This window comes from Nesoenas mayeri (assembly GCF_963082525.1).
Source record: "Nesoenas mayeri genome assembly, chromosome: 2".
Lineage (NCBI taxonomy): Eukaryota > Metazoa > Chordata > Aves > Columbiformes > Columbidae > Nesoenas > Nesoenas mayeri.
In genome coordinates, this window is record NC_137543.1 from 49985365 (window position 1) to 50007887 (window position 22523).

Below are 22523 nucleotides of genomic sequence, written 5' to 3' on the forward strand. Positions count from 1 at the left end.
GCGGTGAAGTATGTGGTAATGACAAAGACCTGATGTTTCAAAGTTCAACCTCTGTATGTATGTCCCACCCATAGTAGGCAAAGACTGGGCAAGTGAGGGCGTGGGTGGAGTAATGGGGTGGTTTGGGGAGGGAACATAAAGCAGCTGACTAAGTGTGTTGCTCTGTGCTCTTGTGGTGTTAGCAGAGCTGGTATTTATGGCCTTGGCTAGGTGCTGTTCCTAATTAGAGCAGGAAGTTCAGGGGTGGGGGGCAAGCACTAGGTGAAGGTGGACATATGAATTGCATTCATTGCCTGGGAAACAATGAGGGGACAGGGGGCAATTTGTGATCACAGTATCACAGTATGTTTGGGATTGGAAGGGACCTCTAAAGATCATCTAGTCCAATCCCCCTGCTGGAGCAGGAACGCTTAGGTGAGGTCGCACAGGAACATGTCCAGGTGGGTTTTGAATGTCTCCAGAGGAGGAGACTCCACAACCCCCCTGGGCAGCCTGTTCCAGTGCTCCGTCACCCTCACTGAGAAGAAGTTTTTTCTCAAATTTAAGTGGAACCTCTTGTGTTCCAGCTTGATCCCATTACCCTTTGTCTTATCATTGTTTGCCACCGAGAAGAGCCTGGCTCCATCCTCGTGGCACTCACCCTTTATATATTTATAAACATTAATAAGGTCACCCCTCAGTCTCCTCTTCTCCAAACTAGAGACCCAGCTCCCTCAGCCTTTCCTCATAAGGGAGATGCTCCACTCCCTTAATCATCTTTGTTGCTCTACGCTGGACCCTCTCCAGCAGTTCCCTGTCCTTCTTGAACTGAGGGGCCCAGAAATGGACACAATATTCCAGGTGTGGTCTCACCAGGGCAGAGTAGAGGGGAAGGAGGACCTCTCTCGATCTACTAACCACCCCCCTTCTAATACACCCCAGGATGCCATTGAACTTCCTGGCCACAAGGGCACAGTGCTGGGTCAGAGTCATCCTGTTGTCCACCAGGACCCCCAGGTCCCTTTCCCCTACACTGCTCTCTAATATGTAATTTCCCAACCTATACTGGAACCTGGGGTTGTTCCTGCCCAGATGCAGGACTCTACACTTTTCCTTGTTAAATTTCATTAGGTTATTCCCTGCCCAACTCTCCAGCCTGTCCAGGTCTCGCTGGATGGCAGCACAGCCTTCTGGCGTGTCAGCCATTCCTCCCAGCTTGGTGTCATCAGCAAACTTGCTGATAGTATACTCTATTCCCTCATCTAAATCATTAATGAATATATTGAATAATACTGGCCCCAGTACTGACCCCTGAGGTACTCCACCAGATACAGGCCTCCAACTAGACTCCGCACCATTGACTACCACTCTCTGGCTTCTCTCCTTAAGCCAGTTTGCAATCCACCTCACTACTCTATTGTCTAGACCACACCTCCTCAACTTAGCAACTAGGATGCTGTGGGAGACTGTGTCAAAGGCTTTGCTGAAGTCAAGGTAGACCACATCCACCGCTCTGCCATCATCCATCCACCTTGTTACATTCTCATAAAAGGCTATGAGGTTGGTCAAGCATGACTTACCCTTGGTAAAGCCATGCTGACTCCCCCTAATAACCCTCTTATCCTTGATATGCCTTGAGATGGCACCAAGGATAAGCTGTTCCATTACTTTCCCAACATGAAAATGATGATGCATGGAGTGAGTTGGTCTCTTCTCTCAAGTAGCAAGTGATAGGATGAGAAGAAATGGCCTCAAGTTGTGCCAGGGAAGGTTCAGATTGGATATTAGGAAAAAATTCTTCCCATAAAGGGTTGTCAGGTATTGGAACAGGCTGCCCAGGGACGTGGTAGAGTCACCATCCCTGGAGGTGTTTAAAAGGTGTTTAGACGAGGTTCTTGGGGACATGGTTTAGTGCTAGAGGTAGGTTGTGGTTGGATTTGATGATCCTGAGGATCTCTTCCAACCAAGATGACTCTGTTGACATGCATTGTCTTGAAGAGTTTTAAGATGAGTTGATCTTCTGTTTACTATAAAAAATAAGTAACTTGACAAGTTTCTGTAATGCTGCACTATGTTGTCAGAACTGTAGAGAGCAGGTGTCTGGATGAGCATTTTATAAGGGAGAATGAAGAGTAATAAATGATGATTGCTGCATAAGTTATTTTGCTGAGTTGCATGTCTTTTAGTAGTAAAGAAAGTATAGGATGGTGGAATAAAATCAGTGCATAAATTGGCTGGATAACAATTTACTGCTGAACAAAAATGGAAACACCTGTTTTGCATATAGATAAGAATGTATGGTTATTTTTATGTGACTAAATGGCTATAGAGCATGTTCAGGTTGAGCTGTAATGTCAAGCTTTTTTACCTGGCACCTTGGTGACACATTGGGGTTTGTCCACAAATATGTTGATGCAAACTGTTTCTCCCCAGAGCTCAGCCAGTTCAAATTTCACCTCCATGAGAACCCTCTCAGGGGATGTGAGTTGTGTAGCTCTTGGTAGCAGTGATGTTTGGCCTGGTGCTGTATCTGTTTGCCATGTTTGACTGCAGTTCTGACTTCAGAACTGTGTTACCCACCTGGAGCTACTGGCTCCAGTTTGTGCCAGTTTAGGGGCTCCTTAGAGGGCATGTGGCCAAATATGCATTGTCTCTGATGCCACCTGTGTACTTCTCAGAGCACAAACCTTAATTTCTTGATGCTGTGCAAACGAGGTGGTGGTGTTTTTATCTAGAAGACCTGACTTCTAATCTGCTTCTCTTATTTGATTAGTGAGGATTTTGCACAGAGAGGTGGAGGTTGATTTTTGGATGAGAGGTGTGTGTCATTTTGTTTTGGAGATGTAAGAATAAGTCTGTTGGTTCCAAGGAATTAAAAGTGTTAAGATATGTGTGTATAGGTAGATTAAGCCAGTGCACCTATAATCTGCTGTTTTGTTCTGATATTTTTTAAATCTGTTTTGCATCCAACTGTTTATAGAGTGTTCTAAGGAATGTGAGTGATGTGACTTCTTGTACTTTAGGTTGATTTGGGAATGGACTTAATTTTTTGAAAACTTTTTCAAAGATTTGAGAGATAGGAGTATAGTGTATTAACTCTGGAAGCATTCAAATAACTTCTTTCTAAGAGAGAAACTTCTAATCTGAGGGAAACTTAAAAAAAAAAGGGAAACAAACAACCCTTGTCCTCTCTGTGCCCAACCCTTGCACAAAAATGTTCTGTAATACCTGCCAACATGTAACATCCGTTTATCACAGCTGTTTCCCTCTTATTGCTGAGTTTTTGTAGTTAGCTTTCCCTTTGGTCCCCACATTGAAGGTCTTCAGAATGCAAGCATCCTTATGTTTGGATTTTTGGAGGCCAGGATGTTATTTGATCAGGTTTACATGAAGACCAAGCTAAACTTCCCTCAAAATTCTTGTAGTAGCTGATCTACTGTAGACAGTGCTTTGAACACGTGGTTCTAAGTTAATATTAGGCGCATCTTATCTGTTCTACTGCACAGAAATTCCAACAGATGTTTTTGTCACTTAAAGCTAAATTAACTTCCTGAGTTGTTTCTAAAATTGACATCTGGAAGGAAATTTTTGCATTCACAAACCTTCCCCTTAATCACTGGGAGTGTGTCAAGGTTAGTAGGCCTTGTGTCTTGGCTGCCTGTCGTTTTTCCACATGTCCTTACTTGTACCTGGGATCTTCCCTGGTGGCTTAAAACTGCTTTGTTTGTTCAGTATGTGGGTGTTACATGGAAAAAAGAACCAACTGCCGTATTAGGTTTTTCTGATATATGTAAGAAATATGGATGAATGGCTGAAACTGAATGCCAGCTTTCAAGTAATTAAACAAATTGAATGGAAGGACAGGTTAACTTCGGTGAAAATGTAAGTTTTAATATGTAAGGAAAGTATCACACAGTATCACAGTATGTGTGGGATTCGAAGGGACCTCAAAAGATCATCCAGTCTAATCCTCCTGCTGGAGCAGGAACGCCTAGGTGAGGTCACACAGGAACATGTCCAGGTGGGTTTTGAATGTCTCCAGAGAAAAGGAGACTCCACGACCCCCCTGGGCAGCCTGTTCCAGGCTCTGTCACCCTCACTGAGAAGAAGTTTTTTCTCAAATTTAAGTGGAACCTCTCCCTGTGTGTACTTCAGCAAAGTAGACACACGTATTTTACATGCAGAAGGGCTTGCTTAAACACAAATGCCTGCTGTGCTGGCTGCCTTCATCAAAGAATAAAAGGAAAAAATAAGTAAACACTGCAAATGAAGGTAAAACTGAGTACTTGCTGGACACTGTCCTCTTCTGGGCATTTGCATCAAAGCATGTACAGGAGTATTTTATACTTAATATTATTCAAGACAATCTGTTTCACGAAATATTTTTATATCCGTGGAAAATCAGAATAGGGAGTGAGTGATATCATGTTTGTCAATTAAAATCAATCACCCACTCATCCCCTGCATGGGAGCTGAGTAAAACAAGTCAGTGTGAGGCTGTTAGGTACTTGCTAGCGAAACATATTAATAGTTTGCTACTGTGAGGAGTTCAGGCATATGACTAGGTTTTTACTTGGATGGGCTTTTTGTATTTTAAGGAGCATTTTTTTGCTTTCGTTCTTTCAGAAAACAGAAGCATCAGCCCTGGTAAAGGTGTTTCAGTAGCAGTTAAGTATGGAAGTTAACACAGCAGGAAGGGCTATTGAAACTTAAAAACTTAACCCAAATAGATTTCTTATTATTTTTTTCCTCTTGGCAATGTTTATCAGAAAAGCGGGGTGGAGGAGGCAGGTACAGCCTGTTCACACTCTAAAAAAAGATATCACTTTAGCTGCTTTGAGGGGAGACAAGACCTTCTTGGTTAGGAGGACAGCACAATCGTTTAGACAGAATCAACTAAAATTTGAAACTCAAATAGCTGATGCAGTTTGAGTGAACTGTAGCAAAGTCTCATCCATGGAGATTTTTTTTCTCATTGGCAGTAGCTTCATGATTCAAACGCACATTTTAGTGTTGCTGTGAATGAAGGGCTTTGACCGATATTTGTGCCATTCTATGGGTAAATTGGATTAAAAGTTGAGCTTGTCACTAGCAGCAAGAAAACTGAAAAAAAAAATCTGTGCCAGATTTCTGATAAACCTGAGAAATAAAAGCTGTATTACACAGCCTAAATGTTGGTCTTGAAAGTATGTTTGGGACTTGTTTCAGCATATGCTAGACTGCTGTGTTTTCTGTTCTTTAGTGATGCTGCTTTTTCTGTTGTTCCTGAGGGCTGATTTTAATATAGGCAATAAGTGTCATGGCCCTTCATTGTCTGTATACAGGTGACTAGCAAAAAGGAACCCTGCTGTTTAACCCTCAGATCTGTTCAGATGTAGCAAACATACCTGTGTACCTACTTAGAACTTATTTTTTGTCACAGAGACAGAAATAAATATCTTAACGGTGCCATTGTGAAAACACTGTTTTGATAAGTGATGTAGAAATTCACTTCCACTGCTCTTATGCAAAATGAAGGGAATGGTTCATGTTCTGGTTTTGGAGAAATTAAGGTTTCTGTCAGGTTCTTCAGAGTAGCACTGTCGTTCCCCCTCAGTTTTTAACTTAAAAATCTGATAACTGCTACCTTCAAAAAGAGAGTATGTGGGTTTCTTAGTCATGGTTAGTAATAGAAAAGTTTTCTTACTTCTGCTTCCTTTGCTGTTCTTTTCTGCAGAACGAGCTTGCCATCTCCGATGTTTTCCAGAAATGACTTCAGTATATGGAGTATCTTAAGAAAATGCATTGGAATGGTAGGTAATCAGAAAGCTGTGATAATGATCGCTGTGAAGCGATCATTAACTTGATGGCCAAATGAAAATGTGTCGGGGAGAGGGATTTTTTTCTTTTTTTTTTTTAAATTTGCAGCTTATGCTTTATATCCTTTCACAACTTGAGAAGGTAAGACGTGAGCAGAGCAATATTCCTTCAGTAAAAGCATTTTCTCTTGATTTAAACCCTCAAAGTACTTCATGGTAGCAACATTTTTTTTACTTTGTGAAAAAAAACCAAATAGCTACTTTGTGTTCTTCTCCCTTCCCCTTAGTATCTCAGTCTTCCCTGCCATGGTGTTACTGGCAAGACAGTGGCCACATCAGAGGTTTCCTGGTTGGCAGATAATCCACTTCCAGCCATGGGCGAATTGAGGAGAGTGTTTCTCTCCATTAGATCCTTCAGTTAGTCTGAAAGTACTGACTGCTGCTAAACCTCTGTCAGCCTGGAACAGCAGAATGCAGAAGGGGATATGTGTGTGTTTAGTCACTGTTCCTTTCTCGTCTTCCCCTTGCTGTTAGAAACAGCACCAAGCAATGAGAAGTGGAAGTGCTGGGGGATATGCCCCCTGTATCAGCAGCTCCAAGTCTCCTGAGTAGTTCTGAAGCATCTGAAGCTTCTTACAGTGGCTTTAGTGGAAGAGTTTTAGAACCTTGAAATACAGAGAGCAGATTTGAAAGCCTGTCTTGATAAGGTGCATGCAGGAAAAAAATCCATAAAGGTCTTAATTCTGCTTTGCAGAAATTGCTGCATAGAAGCTGTAGGTTGGGGGGTGGGGTGGTGGAACTTGGAGCGGTTGTACCGAGGTGTCTGTCAGAGCTGTTAGTGCCAGATGCTGCTGTTATGGTTAAAAACGATGCTGTCATATTATATGTGCTTTTAATTTGCTACTGAAGGCAGTTTAAAACATTGCTTTGTTATGCATTTAGGGGGCATGCTTTATAAAAATGGGGAAGAAAATAAATAGCATCAAAATTGCAGGACTTCTAAATTTTTATTCCTGTTACAAAAATTCCTTTTTTCTTCAAGATATAGAATGCTTGTTTTCACTCCTGTGTGGCTGTGTTTCACTGTCCTTTCTCATCCTTTTCCCCCTGCCTGCCCACCTGCCTCCAAAAACGATAATATGTTTAAGTAATTAGATGGCCTATATCTATGCCTATATCTATTTTAAGAGTAATAAACAACTTAGGTGTTTAAAAGGTCCCTAATACTTCATTGTTTCATCTCACCATCTTAATGCATTTGTTGATAAGAAGTTTGTTTGTTTGATGTCTGGTTTTCTTTTTGTTTTAAAAGTATCCTTAACATGAAGACAGATGGGCTTATCAAGCTCATCAGGGATGTACAGGGTTTTTCCTTTAAGCATTAGCAGAGCCAGGTCAAGCACATTGCATTAGCACTAAGAGCATAATTTATTTTTTGTAATAAGCCAATTACACTTGGGTTTACTGCAGGTCAGTGTATCTAATCATTTGGTTTGTAACACCAATTTCATTTGTGCATCAGGAGCTGTCGAAGATCACAATGCCAGTTATATTCAATGAGCCACTGAGCTTTCTACAGCGACTTACAGAGTATATGGAGCATACATACCTCATCCACAAAGCCAGCTCACTTTCCAGCACAACTGAACGAATGCAGGTACTTTGGGTGGGGTAATTTGTGCTACTTCTTGATGAATGCATTGGGATGTTTTTCTTTATAGTCTCATTGTAGGAGGAACTCTTGTAATTAGCTGTGTGTCAGATTCTCTTATTCATTAGCCAGTTTTGCTTATCTAGGAAAATGTTTTGCTTTTCTGAAGGCGTACTTTTTTTGCCTTTTGATGAAAACTGTTTATTCCCCTGCCTTGCAAACAGAACCTTGCTAAGCTATTTCTGAAGAGTCAATCTGTAATACCATGACTGCTGTTGATACTTTATAAAAAGACCAAAACCCAGGAGATTAACTGCATAGTTTTACTTTTTTGAATAGTGTGTTGCTGCATTTGCTGTGTCCGCTGTAGCCTCACAGTGGGAACGTACAGGGAAGCCGTTCAACCCATTGCTTGGAGAGACATATGAATTGATCAGGTAATGAGCAGAAGGTACACTGAAGAGTGGAGAATGGTATTTGGTGTAATTCATGTTTCGGTAGACTTACTATGGCTTACAGACTGTTCTTTGGCTTGTAAGATTCCACCCATTCTCCTAGCAGCTGATGGAGGCATTTGCAGTGCATGTTGGTGTTCAGCAATGCACCTTCCAGTGCAAGGAAACAACTTTTCAACTCAGAGCAGGCAAATGAAATTTGCCAGGTTTAAAAGCAGGTTTTATTTACAAAAATTCCCTTTTTTTTTTCCTGAAACCTTCTGAATGAAAAGATGCATGGTGTTTAAGGGAAGTGTTAGAATTGTAGTATTTGTTATGACTGTCCAGAATATGAATAGGCAATAATAGTCTCTTAGAAGGCAGCTGCACTTAGAGCAAATTTATCTCGCAGTTGAGGTTTTGGCCTGTGTTTATGCAAAAGTTTGAGGTGACTCTCAAAAGTAAACACATCATCTGGTCAGATTTGGTAGTACTAGTTACCTTTTTACACTGTCCTCAGTTATTTGGAATGAGGGTATTCTATGTATTAGTTCATCTGTCCTTTTGTATTATCCTAGGGTTTAACCAGCTCTTGTGCTGAGTACAGCAACTGTGCATGGGTCCAACTGTTTCACCCTGCGGAAAAGAACTGCAACTTTACACTTGATACATAGATGCATGCTTTTGGTAATCTTTATTTTGCAGAGATGATCTTGGATTTAGACTTCTCTCGGAGCAAGTTAGCCATCATCCACCAATCAGTGCTTTCTATGCTGAAGGTTTAAATAACGATTTTGTGTTTCATGGATCAATTTATCCTAAACTCAAATTCTGGGGCAAGAGTGTGGAAGCAGAACCAAAAGGCACAATGACTTTGGAGCTTCTTGAGTAAGTTGATAAGTAATAATTGGGTGGGCACAATGGCCACATCCGTAATGATTAGTGTGTATTAGAGTCTCGTGGCTTAGGAATGAATGTGTTGAACGCCCATATCCTAATGGTTGGTGGCAGATCAATTTGTGGTGAGAAGGGGGAGAGGAGATGAAAGGGAACTGCCATCATTTCTTCTAATATACTGCATACCAATAGTAGCAGTAGTTGGGGCTTGTCTGTATGTTCTGCAGACACCTGGAGGTCAGTCCTGCTAAGACTAGCATGCTTGAGCCCTGTTGCCTTTCCTCATGTCCTTCATTGCTAACAGTAACTGCACTGAAGTGGCTATTTTAAGGAATTTATAAAATCAGTAGCAATAGGTTAATCTCTTTGGGTCTCCTGACTTATTGCCATGTCTATTTCAAGACTTGGTGCAATTCACAGATGGTGGTTTGCAGGAGTGGCATCCAGTACAAAGATACAGTATTTTAATTTTTATTCCTCTTCCTTAGACACAATGAAGCGTACACATGGACAAATCCTACATGCTGTGTGCATAACATTATTGTGGGCAAACTTTGGATTGAGCAGTATGGAAATGTGGAAATAACTAACCATAAGTAAGTTAAGAGTGAGTGTTGTTTGTTTGTTGCAAGTTTGAAGAGGAAAAGCTTTTGCAAGTAATTAGTGCCCTCTTGTTCTGCCTTTAGAACTGGTGAGAAGTGTGTACTGAGCTTCAAGCCCTGCGGCCTCTTTGGGAAGGAGTTGCACAAAGTTGAAGGCTACATTCAGGACAAAAGGTAACAGCTTCATTCCTCATAGGAGCCAAATGGCTGCTCTGTTTCTGGCGGGAGCTATAGAACTGAATGCTTTTAACATCGTCTGTCAAGGGCACGAACCTGCGACACCAAGGTTATGAATTGTGTGACATCAATAGTGGGGTTTTAAGAGTTTCTTCTTTCATATGTTTTTGCCTGAAATGATGAAATAAATCTCTTAGCTCCTTTGTAAACTTAGTCCTTTTTTTGACAGTAAAAAGAAAATTTGTGCGCTGTATGGGAAGTGGACTGAGTGTTTGTACAGTGTTGACCCAGCTGTATTTGAAGCTTACAAAAAAAATGACAAGAAGAATGCAGAAGAGAAGAAAAGCGGTAAACAGGTATTAATCACATAAAGAGGTGGTATCTCAAAAGCATGATAAGACAGCTAAATATTTTAGTGTCATTTAAGAGCAGTAAGATTTCTCTCTCTCTCTCTTTCCTAGTAGGTTACAAAACTGATTGGATGAGTACCAGCATTAAGGGATAAAATTCTTTCTCTCTCAAGGATTTATATTTGAACTTGCCAGAACTTAGAGTGATCTAAACACTGGCTGGTTCATTACCTGCCTCTTCCTCCCAAGTCACATGGAGGAAATAGCATATCTGTTGGTTGGACCATGCCTGTGATCATATATGATAACATTTATATTCTAATAGGAGGACTTGGACTCATGGAGGCAGAATTAAAGTAGTTTCTCATCTTGATACAAGACCATGTTTTCTAGCTTTTGCAAGGAATTTTTGTATTGCTTTTTATTAAACTTTCACAACCACGGAAACATTTGTTTCCACAATTGCCTTTTTTTTTTTCTTCTGGGAAAAAAATCTTAATTCTTCCAGATTTCTGGTCAGCAGTATTCTTCTTGTTTAAAGTAAGTGGTGATGGTGACAGCATACAGCTTGATGAAGAACAATGACTTACATAGTAGCTTAAAACAGGGATTGTTCTCCTTGGTGACTGAAGCCAGATGTTTTGTTGGTTTGGGTGCTTGTAGTTTTTATACTTATGAAAAAAAGAGGCAGAGGTCTGAAAGCAGTTGTTGCTGTCCAGGTTCAGGTTGTTGTTGTGTCTCAGCTTACTCCAGTGCTTCTCATCAGGAGAGCTCTAAAGCACTGGGGATTACTGCTGGTCTTCAGGTCTGATGCTGTGAGCTCTAGGGAGAAGGAGCAGAGAAAAACACACCCTGTGTCTTTGTTCAGCTACCACTTTGCATTTTCCAACAATGCTTGATGTGATCTTTGCTTTTCGCTTCAGAATGAAGCATCCCATTGCAGAATGCTCAAACTGCAATGTTGCCCTGACTCTAGAAAAGCCTGCTTTTTCTGCTTATTCAACACAACTGCTTCTGTGTAGAAAACAGAAAGCTTTTTAATGCACACTATGAATCAGGTGGTCTTTGTGGAATATGTATTCTCACTGCCCCCTTGTGTCTGAGGAGTTGATATTGTTTTATGGTTTTTGAGCATCTGGGTGAGCCAAGTCTCACGTATAATGTCTGCATGTGTTTTGTCCCTTCATGGTAGTGAAGGATTCATTCAGACAGGAAAGTATATGGCCTTTCAGATTTCTCCTCATTAGAATTTTCAGATTTATTTAGTTGTTTTCCATATATTCCTTCATGCTGTGTTGCTGCTAATGAAGAATAACTTCTGTCTCCCTTTAGGGGACCTTTTTGGATGGGAGTCATTTTGCAAATAGCCCCACTTTTTTCCCTGAATTTGATTTTTATAGGGATAAAACTTAAGGAAAAATAATTTTGCAGGGAGTAAGACAAGCTTTAACATGTGCAAAGTTGATCTTTTACCAACATGGGAAGAATTATAGTAGACTTGGGGTTAGACTAGGATGATTCTGCTCTGAACAAACTAGAGCCTTTTTTTTTAAATCAACGTGAAGGATTTGGTGCAGAATTTTCAGTGCAAATATGTGGAAGAGCAGAATGTGAGGCAACAGCAACTGCCCTCAATATGCCTCAGTTACAGACACCAGAGCTCTTGCTTTGGCAAAGTCTGTTACTGCCCTCGTTGCAACATACTGAGAGGCTGAGTAGCACCGAGTGTAAAATATGGATCACTGTGGAAAAAGCATATGAAAATCCATTTTTTTTACCTAGTTCTTTGTAATTTGTATGACATTTTTAAGGTTGTGTATTATTGGCACAAATTGCAGTGCGCATTGTAGCCTTTCTATAAAAGTTGGTTTGTACTTTGACAGTCTGGTATTGGAGTGTCTTTGTTTTGATGTTAGGATATCTTTCTGATTTGTTCTGCTTCAAATTCTGGTTTTTGAAAGACTGATCAGTGTCCCTTACAAGAGAGAATGGCGGGTTGCCAACAGCCTTCAGATGTAGTCAGCTAATAGTCCTCTTTATCTTCCTAATAGCTGAGGGACTGAACCTGGTCTCCACATTGTTCTAGTGACTTTGTAACCTGTATATTATTAAAAGCACTGTACCCAAGTACTACACAGTGAAACAAAATCCTTCATACTTCCTGATTTTCTTGGAGATGTAACATATGAATCATGTCAGAGGACAACTGAGTCCAGTTTGGGTATTGGATGCAACCATCAGAGAGCAAAGCTCATTAGCAGCAGGATTAAAGCTGTTGGCCTATAGCCAAAGTATTTAAAGCATTAGTTGCCTTTAAGTTCGGCTTTACTCTCCAGTGATCTCTGAACCATGCTGCTGGTTTTAGCTATGATGGGGACACCAAGTTTTCCTAGGAGGGCTGGATTCATTGTCCAGCTGGCTCTCATTCAGTATTGTAACATACGCTTGTGTGGCAGAATTAATGTCAGCAGCATTAGACTCCAGCTGCTTTAAAGCTGTGCCTAAAAAGGGTGATGGTTTAGAACTAGTTCAGGTCACATCTACTCTGTGACCACCAGTTATTCTCTACTGCCCTGGTAACCCTGGGTGGAATCTTTTTCTTTTCTGGGGAAACAGTTTCATGGTGGCTGCAGCTGCCTGAGGCCGTGTATGTCAGCCTTCATAAGATACCTCTCCCAGAAGAAGTAGCTTATCTAGGATATTAATTTAACATTTGCAGTTTGCCATTTCAGGAGCGTAGTGGTCAATGGAAAGGAAGGTTCCTCTGAGCGAAGAGCATTAGCGTAGGATTTTCTGTTGTGTGCCAACTGAAGACAGCATTTGCATTATGTACTGGCATTTCTTTGTGGAAAGACAATGAACGTGACTTCTATTTAATGAAGCAGTAATGGACTCAAATATCAGGAATGGAGGTGTTTGCATTTGAGGAAACAGGACATCTCTGTGGTGGAAAAATGGACATTTCTTAACAATTGAACATCTAGATTATATCCATGAAGATGCTGATGCAAGAAACTGTTGATAGTCTTCCATTAAGAGGGAACTGAGAGTCTGTATGCTATGTTAATGCTGTTATCTTCCTTAACTAGAAAAGTTTCTTTGAAATTATTTACTTTTGGTTAAGAAATTAATTTTAAGTAAGTTCTGGTGTTAGAATTAATGGCTGTAAGTGTTTTATAACTCCAAAGAACTTCTTTGCTTTGCTGCTTTTAGGTGGGCAATACTGAGGAACCAGACGAAATGCCATTGCCAGATTCTGAGAGTGTGTATGTTATTCCTGGAAGCATCTTACTATGGAAGATAACTCCAAGACCTCCAAATTCAGCACAGGTCAGCTATGCTTCTGCTTATTGAAAGTTTGTTATGGTGTTATTCTGTATGTTCAATACAAAGCAAATTTGTTTTCTTATTCATTGAGTCTGCATTTGACTTTATTGCAACAAACTTTCCATCTACAGTTTTTAAGTCTGGAACATGGTGTTGACAGGCATTACTAGAAACATCCCATTTTCCAGAGAAATTCCACTAATTCATGTAGCTAGCAGTATGGGGGCTTTCCTCATCTCTTTTCTCCACCCTGCTTCTGAGGTACCTACCTTGGGAGAAATCCCTTCCGAATGGGCTTTATTTGCTACACTTGCAAAGCCTGTGTAGCATGAGTTGGTGTGTGAACATCTGTGGAGCAGGAGAGCCAGTGGGCAGAACACAAGGGTACCTGTGTAACTGGAAAGAATTGGAACAAGAAAAGGTGCCCTTGGTCGGTTAATCAAGGGGGAAGTCTCTCTACTGAGGGAAAATACCAGTAGGACTGGAAAAAGAAGATAAGAGAGAAATAGTGCACTGAGTAATTGGATGCTGGCCTGCTTAAACAGAAACACTAAGGATCACCTACTCTCTGCCTGACATTGCAGATTTGCTGGTATCTTGAATATTCCTTGAGTGGTTAAATAATAAAAATAAAAGCACTTGGGTGTTTGTTTTTAGACAGCAGCTTTCTTGTGTATTTAAGACTTGCAGCTACAGACATCATAAAGTCACCTTTTGTCTCTGAATTTCAGATGTACAATTTTACTAGCTTTGCTATGGCTTTGAATGAGTTGGACAAGGAAATGGAGAGTGTCATCCCCAAAACTGACTGCCGGCTACGACCGGATATCAGAGCCATGGAAAATGGAGAAATAGGTAACTGCAGCTATTGGCAAAGATATTTTTATTTTTTGTTAAAACTGATGGACTGGAAAAAAGGTAAATTCTATGTTCAGGCTGTTAGATAAACTGTTAATTAGCTACCCATAAAGACACGTTCTTCCATGTTGCAAGACAGCAAGTAATGCAGCCTTCTGAAGGTTGATATGCTTCTAGTGAAACATGTGTCACCCTCCTGTACTGGGGCTCGTTGGGATCAAGTTAATTTTCTTCATAGCAGCCCATACAGGGCACTGTGTCTTAGACTGCTGACCTAAAGCAGCACTGATAACATATCAGTGTTTTAGCTGTTGCTGAACAGCACCTGTGCAGTGTTAAGGCCTCATCTGTTCTGGGGTTGGCAAGAAGTTGGGAGTGGGCACAGTCAGGACAGCTGACCTAAGAGAGGTTCCATATAACCATGCCATACAACATCATGTTTGGCAATAAATTGTGTGCGTCGAAGGGAAGTAGCTGTTGCTTGGAGACTGGCCCAATACAAGTCTGCTGGTGGAAGGTAGTAGGTGATTGTCTTCACATCACTTTTTCTTCCTTCTTTGCCTTTCCCTTCACTTATTAAACTGTCTTTACCTCAACCCATGATGTTTTCTTGCTTTTGCCATTTGATTCTCTCCCTTAACCCACTGGGGTGGATGAGAGCAAACAAGTGGCTTGTGAGTGCTTAGTTGCCAGCTAGGAACCCACCATGCCACCTGCTTGCCCTATGTTCTTCCATATAAACAAGATGTAAACTTTGCGTTGCTGTGCTTTTTATGTAGCTTTAGGTCCTCTGCTGTGCTCTATAATCAGGCCCTGTAACTAGAAACTAGTCTGAGACAATCTCTGAGCATTGAAATAAGGTATTTCTGAACTTTTCTGTTTCCATCAGCCTGATGCAGAAAGGGTATTTAGAAGTATTTAGGAGTATTTAGATTCTGAGAATGCAGTCTAAACTATTTAAGTGAAAGTGCAATGCCAAAAAACATACTAGATACAAAATTATTCTTCACTGGGAGTTGAACACTTCTGTTGCCCTAGAACAGTGAATTAGAAACACATAGTGAGACTTTCAGTGAAAAGAAAGTGCACTTTTTAGACACCTCAGAGATTGTTACTGTAGATGCCATAGAGTGAAAATACTTTATGGTGTGGAACAGCCGTGCCCTGGCCCTTTTTTGCTCCTTTTTCTTTGCCATTTTGCATATGAAAGCAGGATGGCCAGCTTGGTAGACTAAAAGCATGGGGGCTCTTGCTTTCTCTGCATTGCAAAGTGATTGGGGTAAGTCATGAAACCTCTGATTCAGTTTCACATGTGCAATAGGGCAATGCCTGTGACTACTTCTGATAAATAGCCTGAGATCTAGGTATGAAAAACAGTGACGTGGGCATGATATAGTGCAGTTGTACTTGTGTGGGTTTTTTTTCTCAGAAACTGATTATTTGAGGCTTTTAAAAAAAGCTGATCGGTGAATTCCCACAACCAGTCTCTCCTGCCTGCATAAGATTCTTCTGTGGCCAGCAGGATGGACATACTTGGTTCAGAGCATCCCCATTAATTTGTCTGTCTGTACTTGAAGTACAAATAACGATGGTGTTAGCAACAGACCATACTCCTTAACTGTACTAACAGCATAAAGTTTGTATAGACTGGTAACATGCAGTGTGTTATTAGATGGCAAGGTAACTGGGAATGGCCAGTAGTCTTCTAAAAATAATTCTCTCAACTGCTTCTTACCAAGATCTGTATGAAATGCTTTTTTAGGATTCAGGTACAGAAGATTGCCTTCACCTAATCTGCTTCTTAGTCTGATGTACTCGTCACACTTTCTGGCCATTCTTTCTGCCAAAGAGAAGCAACTGTTCTGCTTGTTTAGGACCATAACTCCTGCTACCTTAGTGCGTTAACAAAAAAAAACAGAAGAGATGAAGCAGAGAGACAGTTCTTTGTCATTTGGAAATTGATATTGCAAACCCCTGTTGATGAGAAACTAGACACTAGTAACAACTTAGCCCAAACCTTAACAAGAAGCAGGTGGCCAGACTCCTGCAATAACTCCAGCATATCTTAATCAGTTTTTCTACTGAAATAGATTTGGGGTATGCCACCTCACCTAGTTTACATTTGCTGTCACATTAAACGTGTTTTCAGGGTATTCGGGCCATGGATAAATATGTATTTAGCAGTCTTAAACACTGGAATTTCATTGGCTGATCTAGTGCCACAGCTGGCCTGGCTTTGTGCTTAAACTAAACCAGAAGCTGCCCTTTGTCATGTAGAATGCTTTTTTAGATGGACAATGTTTATTCCTTTATTTATTTGCTGAGTCAGGTGCAGTAATGCCCCTGTCTTATATTACATTTTATTATCCTCTGTATTTTTATTTGTGTATTTTTATTCCTTCAAGATCTAGCTAGCGAGGAAAAGAAGAGGCTAGAAGAAAAACAACGGACTGCCCGCAAAAATCGTTCTAAGTCAGAGGAAGACTGGAAGACGAGGTTAGTGTGCTTGCGCCTGTGTGTGTGTAGTTACATACAGGTTTTGAACATTCAGGTTAACTGCCAGTCCACACCAGTGGTGTGTGGAGATGTCAGTGTGAAGAGCTGACATTGTCCAGCATGGCAGAGTCACGTTCTTTGCAGCCGTGGTCTCTGCAGGCTGTGGTGTTCCTGGGGGGAAGCGTCAGGCTTGGTCTCGATTCCTTCCATATTCAAATACAAGCTGTGTTGGCTTTTCTGAGCACCTCTTGCTCTTCTGGTACAAAAAAGGTGTTGCCACTGAGAGCTGCTCGTAAAGGGCTGTTGTTGCTGGTTACTTTTTAATTGCCTCAAATTTGCATGCTTGGTTGAAGAGAGGAAGAACCGCTTCCTCTGGTGAACTTGATAGCTTATTGCCCGTGACAGATCAGATGAGTTGCTGTGTCCTGGCAATGCTGTAATGCCCACTGCATACAGTTTTTCTTAAGAGTTGTTGAAAAGACTTTATAATCCAGTTATACGAGTCATGTTCTCCTTTCTGAGAGGGTTACTAACTACAAAAATTAGGAGAGCTAAGGGAAAAGTTAGCTTACGAGGATCTGCTGGGATGTCTGTGTGCAAGTGGTTGGTTGGGTTTTTTAACTATTAAATGAGAGGGGTCAGTTGGGACCTTTTACACACAGGCTAAGTAGAAACCATGAAAACATGACTGAATCAATCTAGTTTGACCATACAAGGTCTATTAAAAGTATGGCAATAAATAGGCAGTCTCTTCACAGAGGGGAAAAAGAAAACAGGTCTGAACTCTCTCAAAGTAAGCAAGCTTCATTTCTTTTCTATTAACTAGTTACTAATACACCTGGACACTGTGGATTAAATACCTTTAAAATGTCTGTTTGTAATTATACATCACTATTTTCTTTTTTTCAAATGAAGTCAGCCATCATCCCAGAGTCACAGGTTTGGACATGTCTGCCTTTGTCTTTTTCCTGTGCCTGTTCTCCTGAAGTGTTTGGGTTTGTTTGCCCCCAGACTGGTGGGAAATAACATCTTTGTTATGCTTCCAAGTAAACCTGTTAAGTGGTGGGTGGCCTTGCACCTCTCTCTTACTTTCCTGAATTCAGAGTGGTTCTAGCTGTTGCCAACTGTTTTCAAAGCAAGGGATAGTTACACTGTGTTCTTAGAGCTGCCTGAAGTAGCTTAAGGGATAGCTCAAAGCACCTGAGGTTGGTATTGGAAACTGGGGTATCCCCAGGGGGCAACTCAGAGCATGTTTTTTGGGGTGTATAATTAGTGCAGCCACCATTCAGAAGGTTCTTCAGTTGCACTTGCCTGGGATGTCCTTGAACTGTTTTCCAGGATGTTTGTGAAGTTTTGGCAGAGAAGTCCTGGTGTCTGATCTCTTTAGTAGGAATGCTGAGTGTGACTGCTTCCAAAGGAGGAACATACAGTATAGAGGAAGAGCTGTGCTTTGGGGAAAAAAAAATGCATACTGTGAAGGGAAACTCCTACCTGTTCCTAGAAGGTCAACTGGACATCTTAATCTGTACATCTGTAAACTGCTGCAATTTCCTTGCCACAGAAAAGCAGGCTTCTTACTTTGTATCCTACAGTTCCTCCCTCATAAGACAATTCTCCAAAGTGCCTAGTGATTATTTTTAAATACTTTGAATCCACCTTAGAAGTGGGGTCTTGGTGTTTCTGAAGAAGTGATTCATGTTGAACGCTTGATATTTTAGAGACTGATGGGTAGTCTTAACTGTTGAGTAAAAGACTTGTGACATTCTAAGACACAGCAGTGGTGTGTTGCTTTTGATAAAAATCAGTCCCTTCCCCTATCACTTACCCGGTGAGGTTACCCAATTGCTTTGGGCCTCCTATGTTTATCAAACTTAAGTTCTTCCCGTCACCTTTCCCCTTCCTATTGAAGTTAGTGGAAGAGCGGCACATTGTCCTGCCCAGTACAAGTGTTGAAAACACTCTAGTGCGGTATTGTGTGGTAGAATTCCTTAAAGTGAGAGATGCAGTGACAGCGTTGATAGCCCTGCCCCTCAGCAAATGCTGCCTCTGTGCTCTGGAATGAGCTGCTGTTATCTGTGAACCAGGAGGTGAAGCATCCTGTGCAGAGGTGATGCAGCAGAGGACCATGTCGACTAGCAGGGGTGAAGGACTTAGTTCACTTAACCAGGACAGCAGAAGAACCACTGTGTTCAAGTCTTCATTTTACCACTGTGAAGACAGTACAAGGCATTTCTTCAGATATGCATCTCACATCTTTGGAGCCAAGCAAGACTTGCCCTATGAGCTGCACTGCTTTGTAACATGACACTGCAGTGCTGGTGGCCTTCATGCTCTTGCTTTTTGAAGAGGTCAAGTCATATTTGGTCTGGATGAGCTTTAATTTCTGTTGTGAAAACTTGTGGTACCCTAGAAGGGAAGAGCTGAGTTCCAGTGGGCTGCCTTGCACAGGCATGATGTGCTGGAGTGTTTGCTGCAGTGAGGCATGTAAAGCAAGACCTGACTTTTGTGAGGAAGATAAAAGAAGCTGTGGAGCATATTAACCACAGAAACAGCTTCTAGAAAGCTGACTTGTGCCATAAACACGGTGTGGCAAAATACAAGAAGAAATTAAAATGTTAGAGCCCTGGCACTGTGTGCTGTTGAGGCAAAAGATTGAGTAACTGGGCCCAAACAAAGGAGTGTTCAGTAACAGGCTGCAGGATTGCCAGAAATGGGTGTAGGAGAGGAGGAAGGAGGACAAACTTCTGTGCCATGGAGACTTGACAGGCTTGTATTTGCCACTGGGGGATACTTGCCAGTAGTATGGCCTTGTAAGTGCACCTTATTTTGTGGATAGACAGCCCCCACTGCCACAAGGTCATACATGTGTGCAGATGTAATCTTGGCTGTGTACATGGTGCCTCCAGATCAGGCAGGAGAGAGGAAGGAAGAAAGGAAGGAAAATGCTGAACTTAAATGTTTCTAGCAACAACCAGCTTAGCAAAAGCTTGCAAGTAACTTCATGCAGATGCAATCAGCTTTCTGGGCATTCAGGTTAGTGCCTCAGTGCCAACAATGGTAATGCTACACATTGAAGTTGTAATAAGCCAGGACTTCTCCTGCAGCCTATGGATTATATTACATTTACACTGAGGGCACTTGTTCCATGTTAAGTGCATTGCAAAACAGAGACTTTAAGACAAAGGGAAATCCCAGGGAAATGTTTTTCTGTTTTCAGGACTGCAGTGCTTGTGGTGTTGACATGTCTTGCAAAAGTTATTACTGCTCATGCATGCCAAAATGATTGTTCACAACTGCTTTGAAGTAAAACTGTACCTGTCTTTTTGTATGCAATAGTCTTGACTGCTTCAAGTGACAAAATGTCAGGCATTTCACTTAGGAGACATTTAAGTGGTGTGGCAAAGGATGAGATCTAGCCATTGAAGATGACTTTAAATTAATTTATGAGCTTAAATCCAAGAGGGCTCTTGCAATCACAATAATGACTTTGAAGAATAAACTGCTGAAGATGCAGCAAAGCAGTTCTGAACTTCTATAAGAGTGTGTGTTAATAGCTTCACTAATATGCTGTGTTTCCTTGCAGATGGTTCCACCAAGGCCCCAATCCCTATACTGGTATGCAGGACTGGCTTTATTCTGGCAACTACTGGGACAGAAACTACTTTAACTTGCCTGATATTTATTAAAACACAATAAGGAGCCTGCGACTGATACAAATAAGTCTTAATCTGTTATAATGTTTTCCCTTGTTCTACTTATCTCCTGAGAAAACTGACATGTTATCAAACAGAATATTCAGCATCTCCACAGTAAACCTGGTGGTACATGATCTGCAGTCCCATAGGTAGGGGAATAATTTTTCTGGCTGATGGTGGGTCCTGTGTGGACAAAACAAGTTGCCATGGTTTTGAGCTGCCCCATTTGCAGAATACACCTATATTAGGTTGTGGTGTATGAGGAATAGAACACCTTTGGCTGTTCTGTGAATACTTTCTTTTGTAGATAATACTGGCACAAGTAAAACTGGTTTTATTTATTGTGACATGGGAATGTTTAAAAGCACACACAGTAATTGCAATATTCTGTTCTTAAAAGAAGGGTGTGTCACTTTTGTAAAGATGTAATTTTTCATAAAGTGACTTTTCTTTTACTAAAGTAACTCCCTTGAATCCTGTGCTCTGGTCAGAGATTATGGAAGAGTTCCCATCTCTGGAGCATTAATGCAGTTGTTTAAGCTGGTAACATTACTCAAAGGTATTTATTCAATGTTTTGTGCAGTGTGTTTTGAATTTTGCTCTCCTGTTTTGCTACCAACCTTATGGTTTAAGGAATTAAGAGCCATTTAAATATCTACAGATTTCATTTGAACTGCACACTAGTGACAGGTTTTAAAAGAATCTGTTTCATGCACTAGAAGTTCTGGTGCCCAGCACCACTGCAAAAAGGCAAGAACCTCACCAGTCCAGGACCCAGTGGAACACAGTGTGGGGGGACAGGACCTGTGTCTGTACTGTGGGAGGAGGAAGTCTTGTGCATTTCAGAGGTAGTTCAGCACCTCAGGGAGGCCTCCTGTGCACAGCTGCTTTACCCCTTTTCAGTGGGGTGCGTTCAATCTTAAGAGTGTAAGTTTATATTGAACTGTGTACAGAGCTTCTAGAGGGCAAGCTGCTCTTTGTACAATATTTTAACTGCTGTCTGGAGGTTAGTGTTAATTGAAGTAATTTAATTGCTACTTAAATAAAGGCTTTAAAACTTCTTCTGTGTAGTCTGAAGTGAGTGGTGTTTGACAGCACTGACCCCTTCTGAGCAAGCCAGCCCCAAAAGCTGCTGCAGTGACATGTGGTGCTTCCCTGTGCCTCTGGGACCTCTCTTTCCCTCAGCAGAAACAATGTGCCAGGGTTGGAGGGATGGCTGGGGAACTGAGAGCTCCCTCCTTGAACACACAGTAAGGCTGCAGCTCCAGCCTGGCAGGTGCACTGCTGAAACTCAATAAGGCAATGGGTTGCTTTCTATTTTTATCCTGTGTGCTACTACAGTTACCCAGGTTGTGATGCTGAGGTGTATTTGCATAGATAAGGGAAAGCCTTTTCCTTGGCAGTCTTCCATATGAGTGCCCAGTTCTGTCAGTGAGTTGAAGATGCAGAAATTGAACACCTGCAGTGTCTCTCAGAAGCCCCACCTCTCCACTTGAGCCTCTACTCTGGCCAGCATTTCCTCGAGTCTGTCTTAATTCCTGTGCAACTGCAAGTGGGATTCTGACATCTGTAGAAACAGTCTAGCTGTCAGGTCAGTGCTTCAGCAGGTCACACAGCATTGCACACTTGGTGCTGGGGGAAAAACAAAGCATTTAGTTCCTGCCTGCCCAGCCATGTTCAAGAGGGGGAAACCTTGACACAACATCATATATTGTTTTGAGTGATGTCTGTTTTATAAGAACAGATTATTTTTTTCCTACACTTGTACTTCAGGAGTCTGGTGCATGTAAGTGGCCATACCTGTAGTTGTGAAACCTCTAAAGTGACATAAAGGGACTTTTTCTTAACTCCTGCAAAGCATAACCTCAGCTGTCTTCCTCAATAAACCTGTAGTCTGAATGATCTGACCATGTGGGAGAATAACTCCTTTCTCTCATTGAAAGTGTGGCTGTCCTCTTGCTTTGGATATTAATGTGCAGTTCCTTCCTAGAGTACAACCCCAGCAGTAGAGACTATGCCTGGTTACGCTGACAAGCTTGGGCTCTGTATGTAATCTCTGTGTGGCTGGGGCTTATGTGTATATTATGAGTACACTGAAGAAGCTGGGCCACTCTTCAGTGAAACAGCTGCAGCAGGTGTTTCCATGGTCGTAATTCACACACTCAGGCTGTTGTGTGGTACTAGGTAAAGAAAGTGCATGGGAATGCAGTGCTAATTGCAGGCTGATTTTGTTGAATGTTTGCCTTATTTGATTTATTA

The 22523-nt window shown here is 41.4% G+C and overlaps 1 protein-coding gene across 10 annotated transcripts in view; it reads left to right on the forward strand.

Moving 5' to 3' along the window:
* OSBPL1A (oxysterol binding protein like 1A) overlaps positions 1-21319 on the forward strand; it is a 76554-nt gene extending 55235 nt beyond the window's left edge. For all 10 annotated transcript variants that reach the window (XM_080364324.1, XM_080364329.1, XM_080364330.1 and 7 more), the window contains 11 exons: positions 5696-5771; positions 7300-7434; positions 7768-7865; positions 8568-8750; positions 9248-9355; positions 9446-9535; positions 9768-9894; positions 13102-13218; positions 13947-14070; positions 16479-16569; positions 20153-21319. In XM_080364324.1, coding sequence (XP_080220450.1) covers positions 5696-5771; positions 7300-7434; positions 7768-7865; positions 8568-8750; positions 9248-9355; positions 9446-9535; positions 9768-9894; positions 13102-13218; positions 13947-14070; positions 16479-16569; positions 20153-20255 — 1252 coding nt within the window. In that variant the 3' untranslated portion in view covers positions 20256-21319. The remainder of the gene's footprint in view (positions 1-5695; positions 5772-7299; positions 7435-7767; positions 7866-8567; positions 8751-9247; positions 9356-9445; positions 9536-9767; positions 9895-13101; positions 13219-13946; positions 14071-16478; positions 16570-20152) is intronic.
* The last annotated feature ends 1204 nt before the right edge of the window (positions 21320-22523 follow it).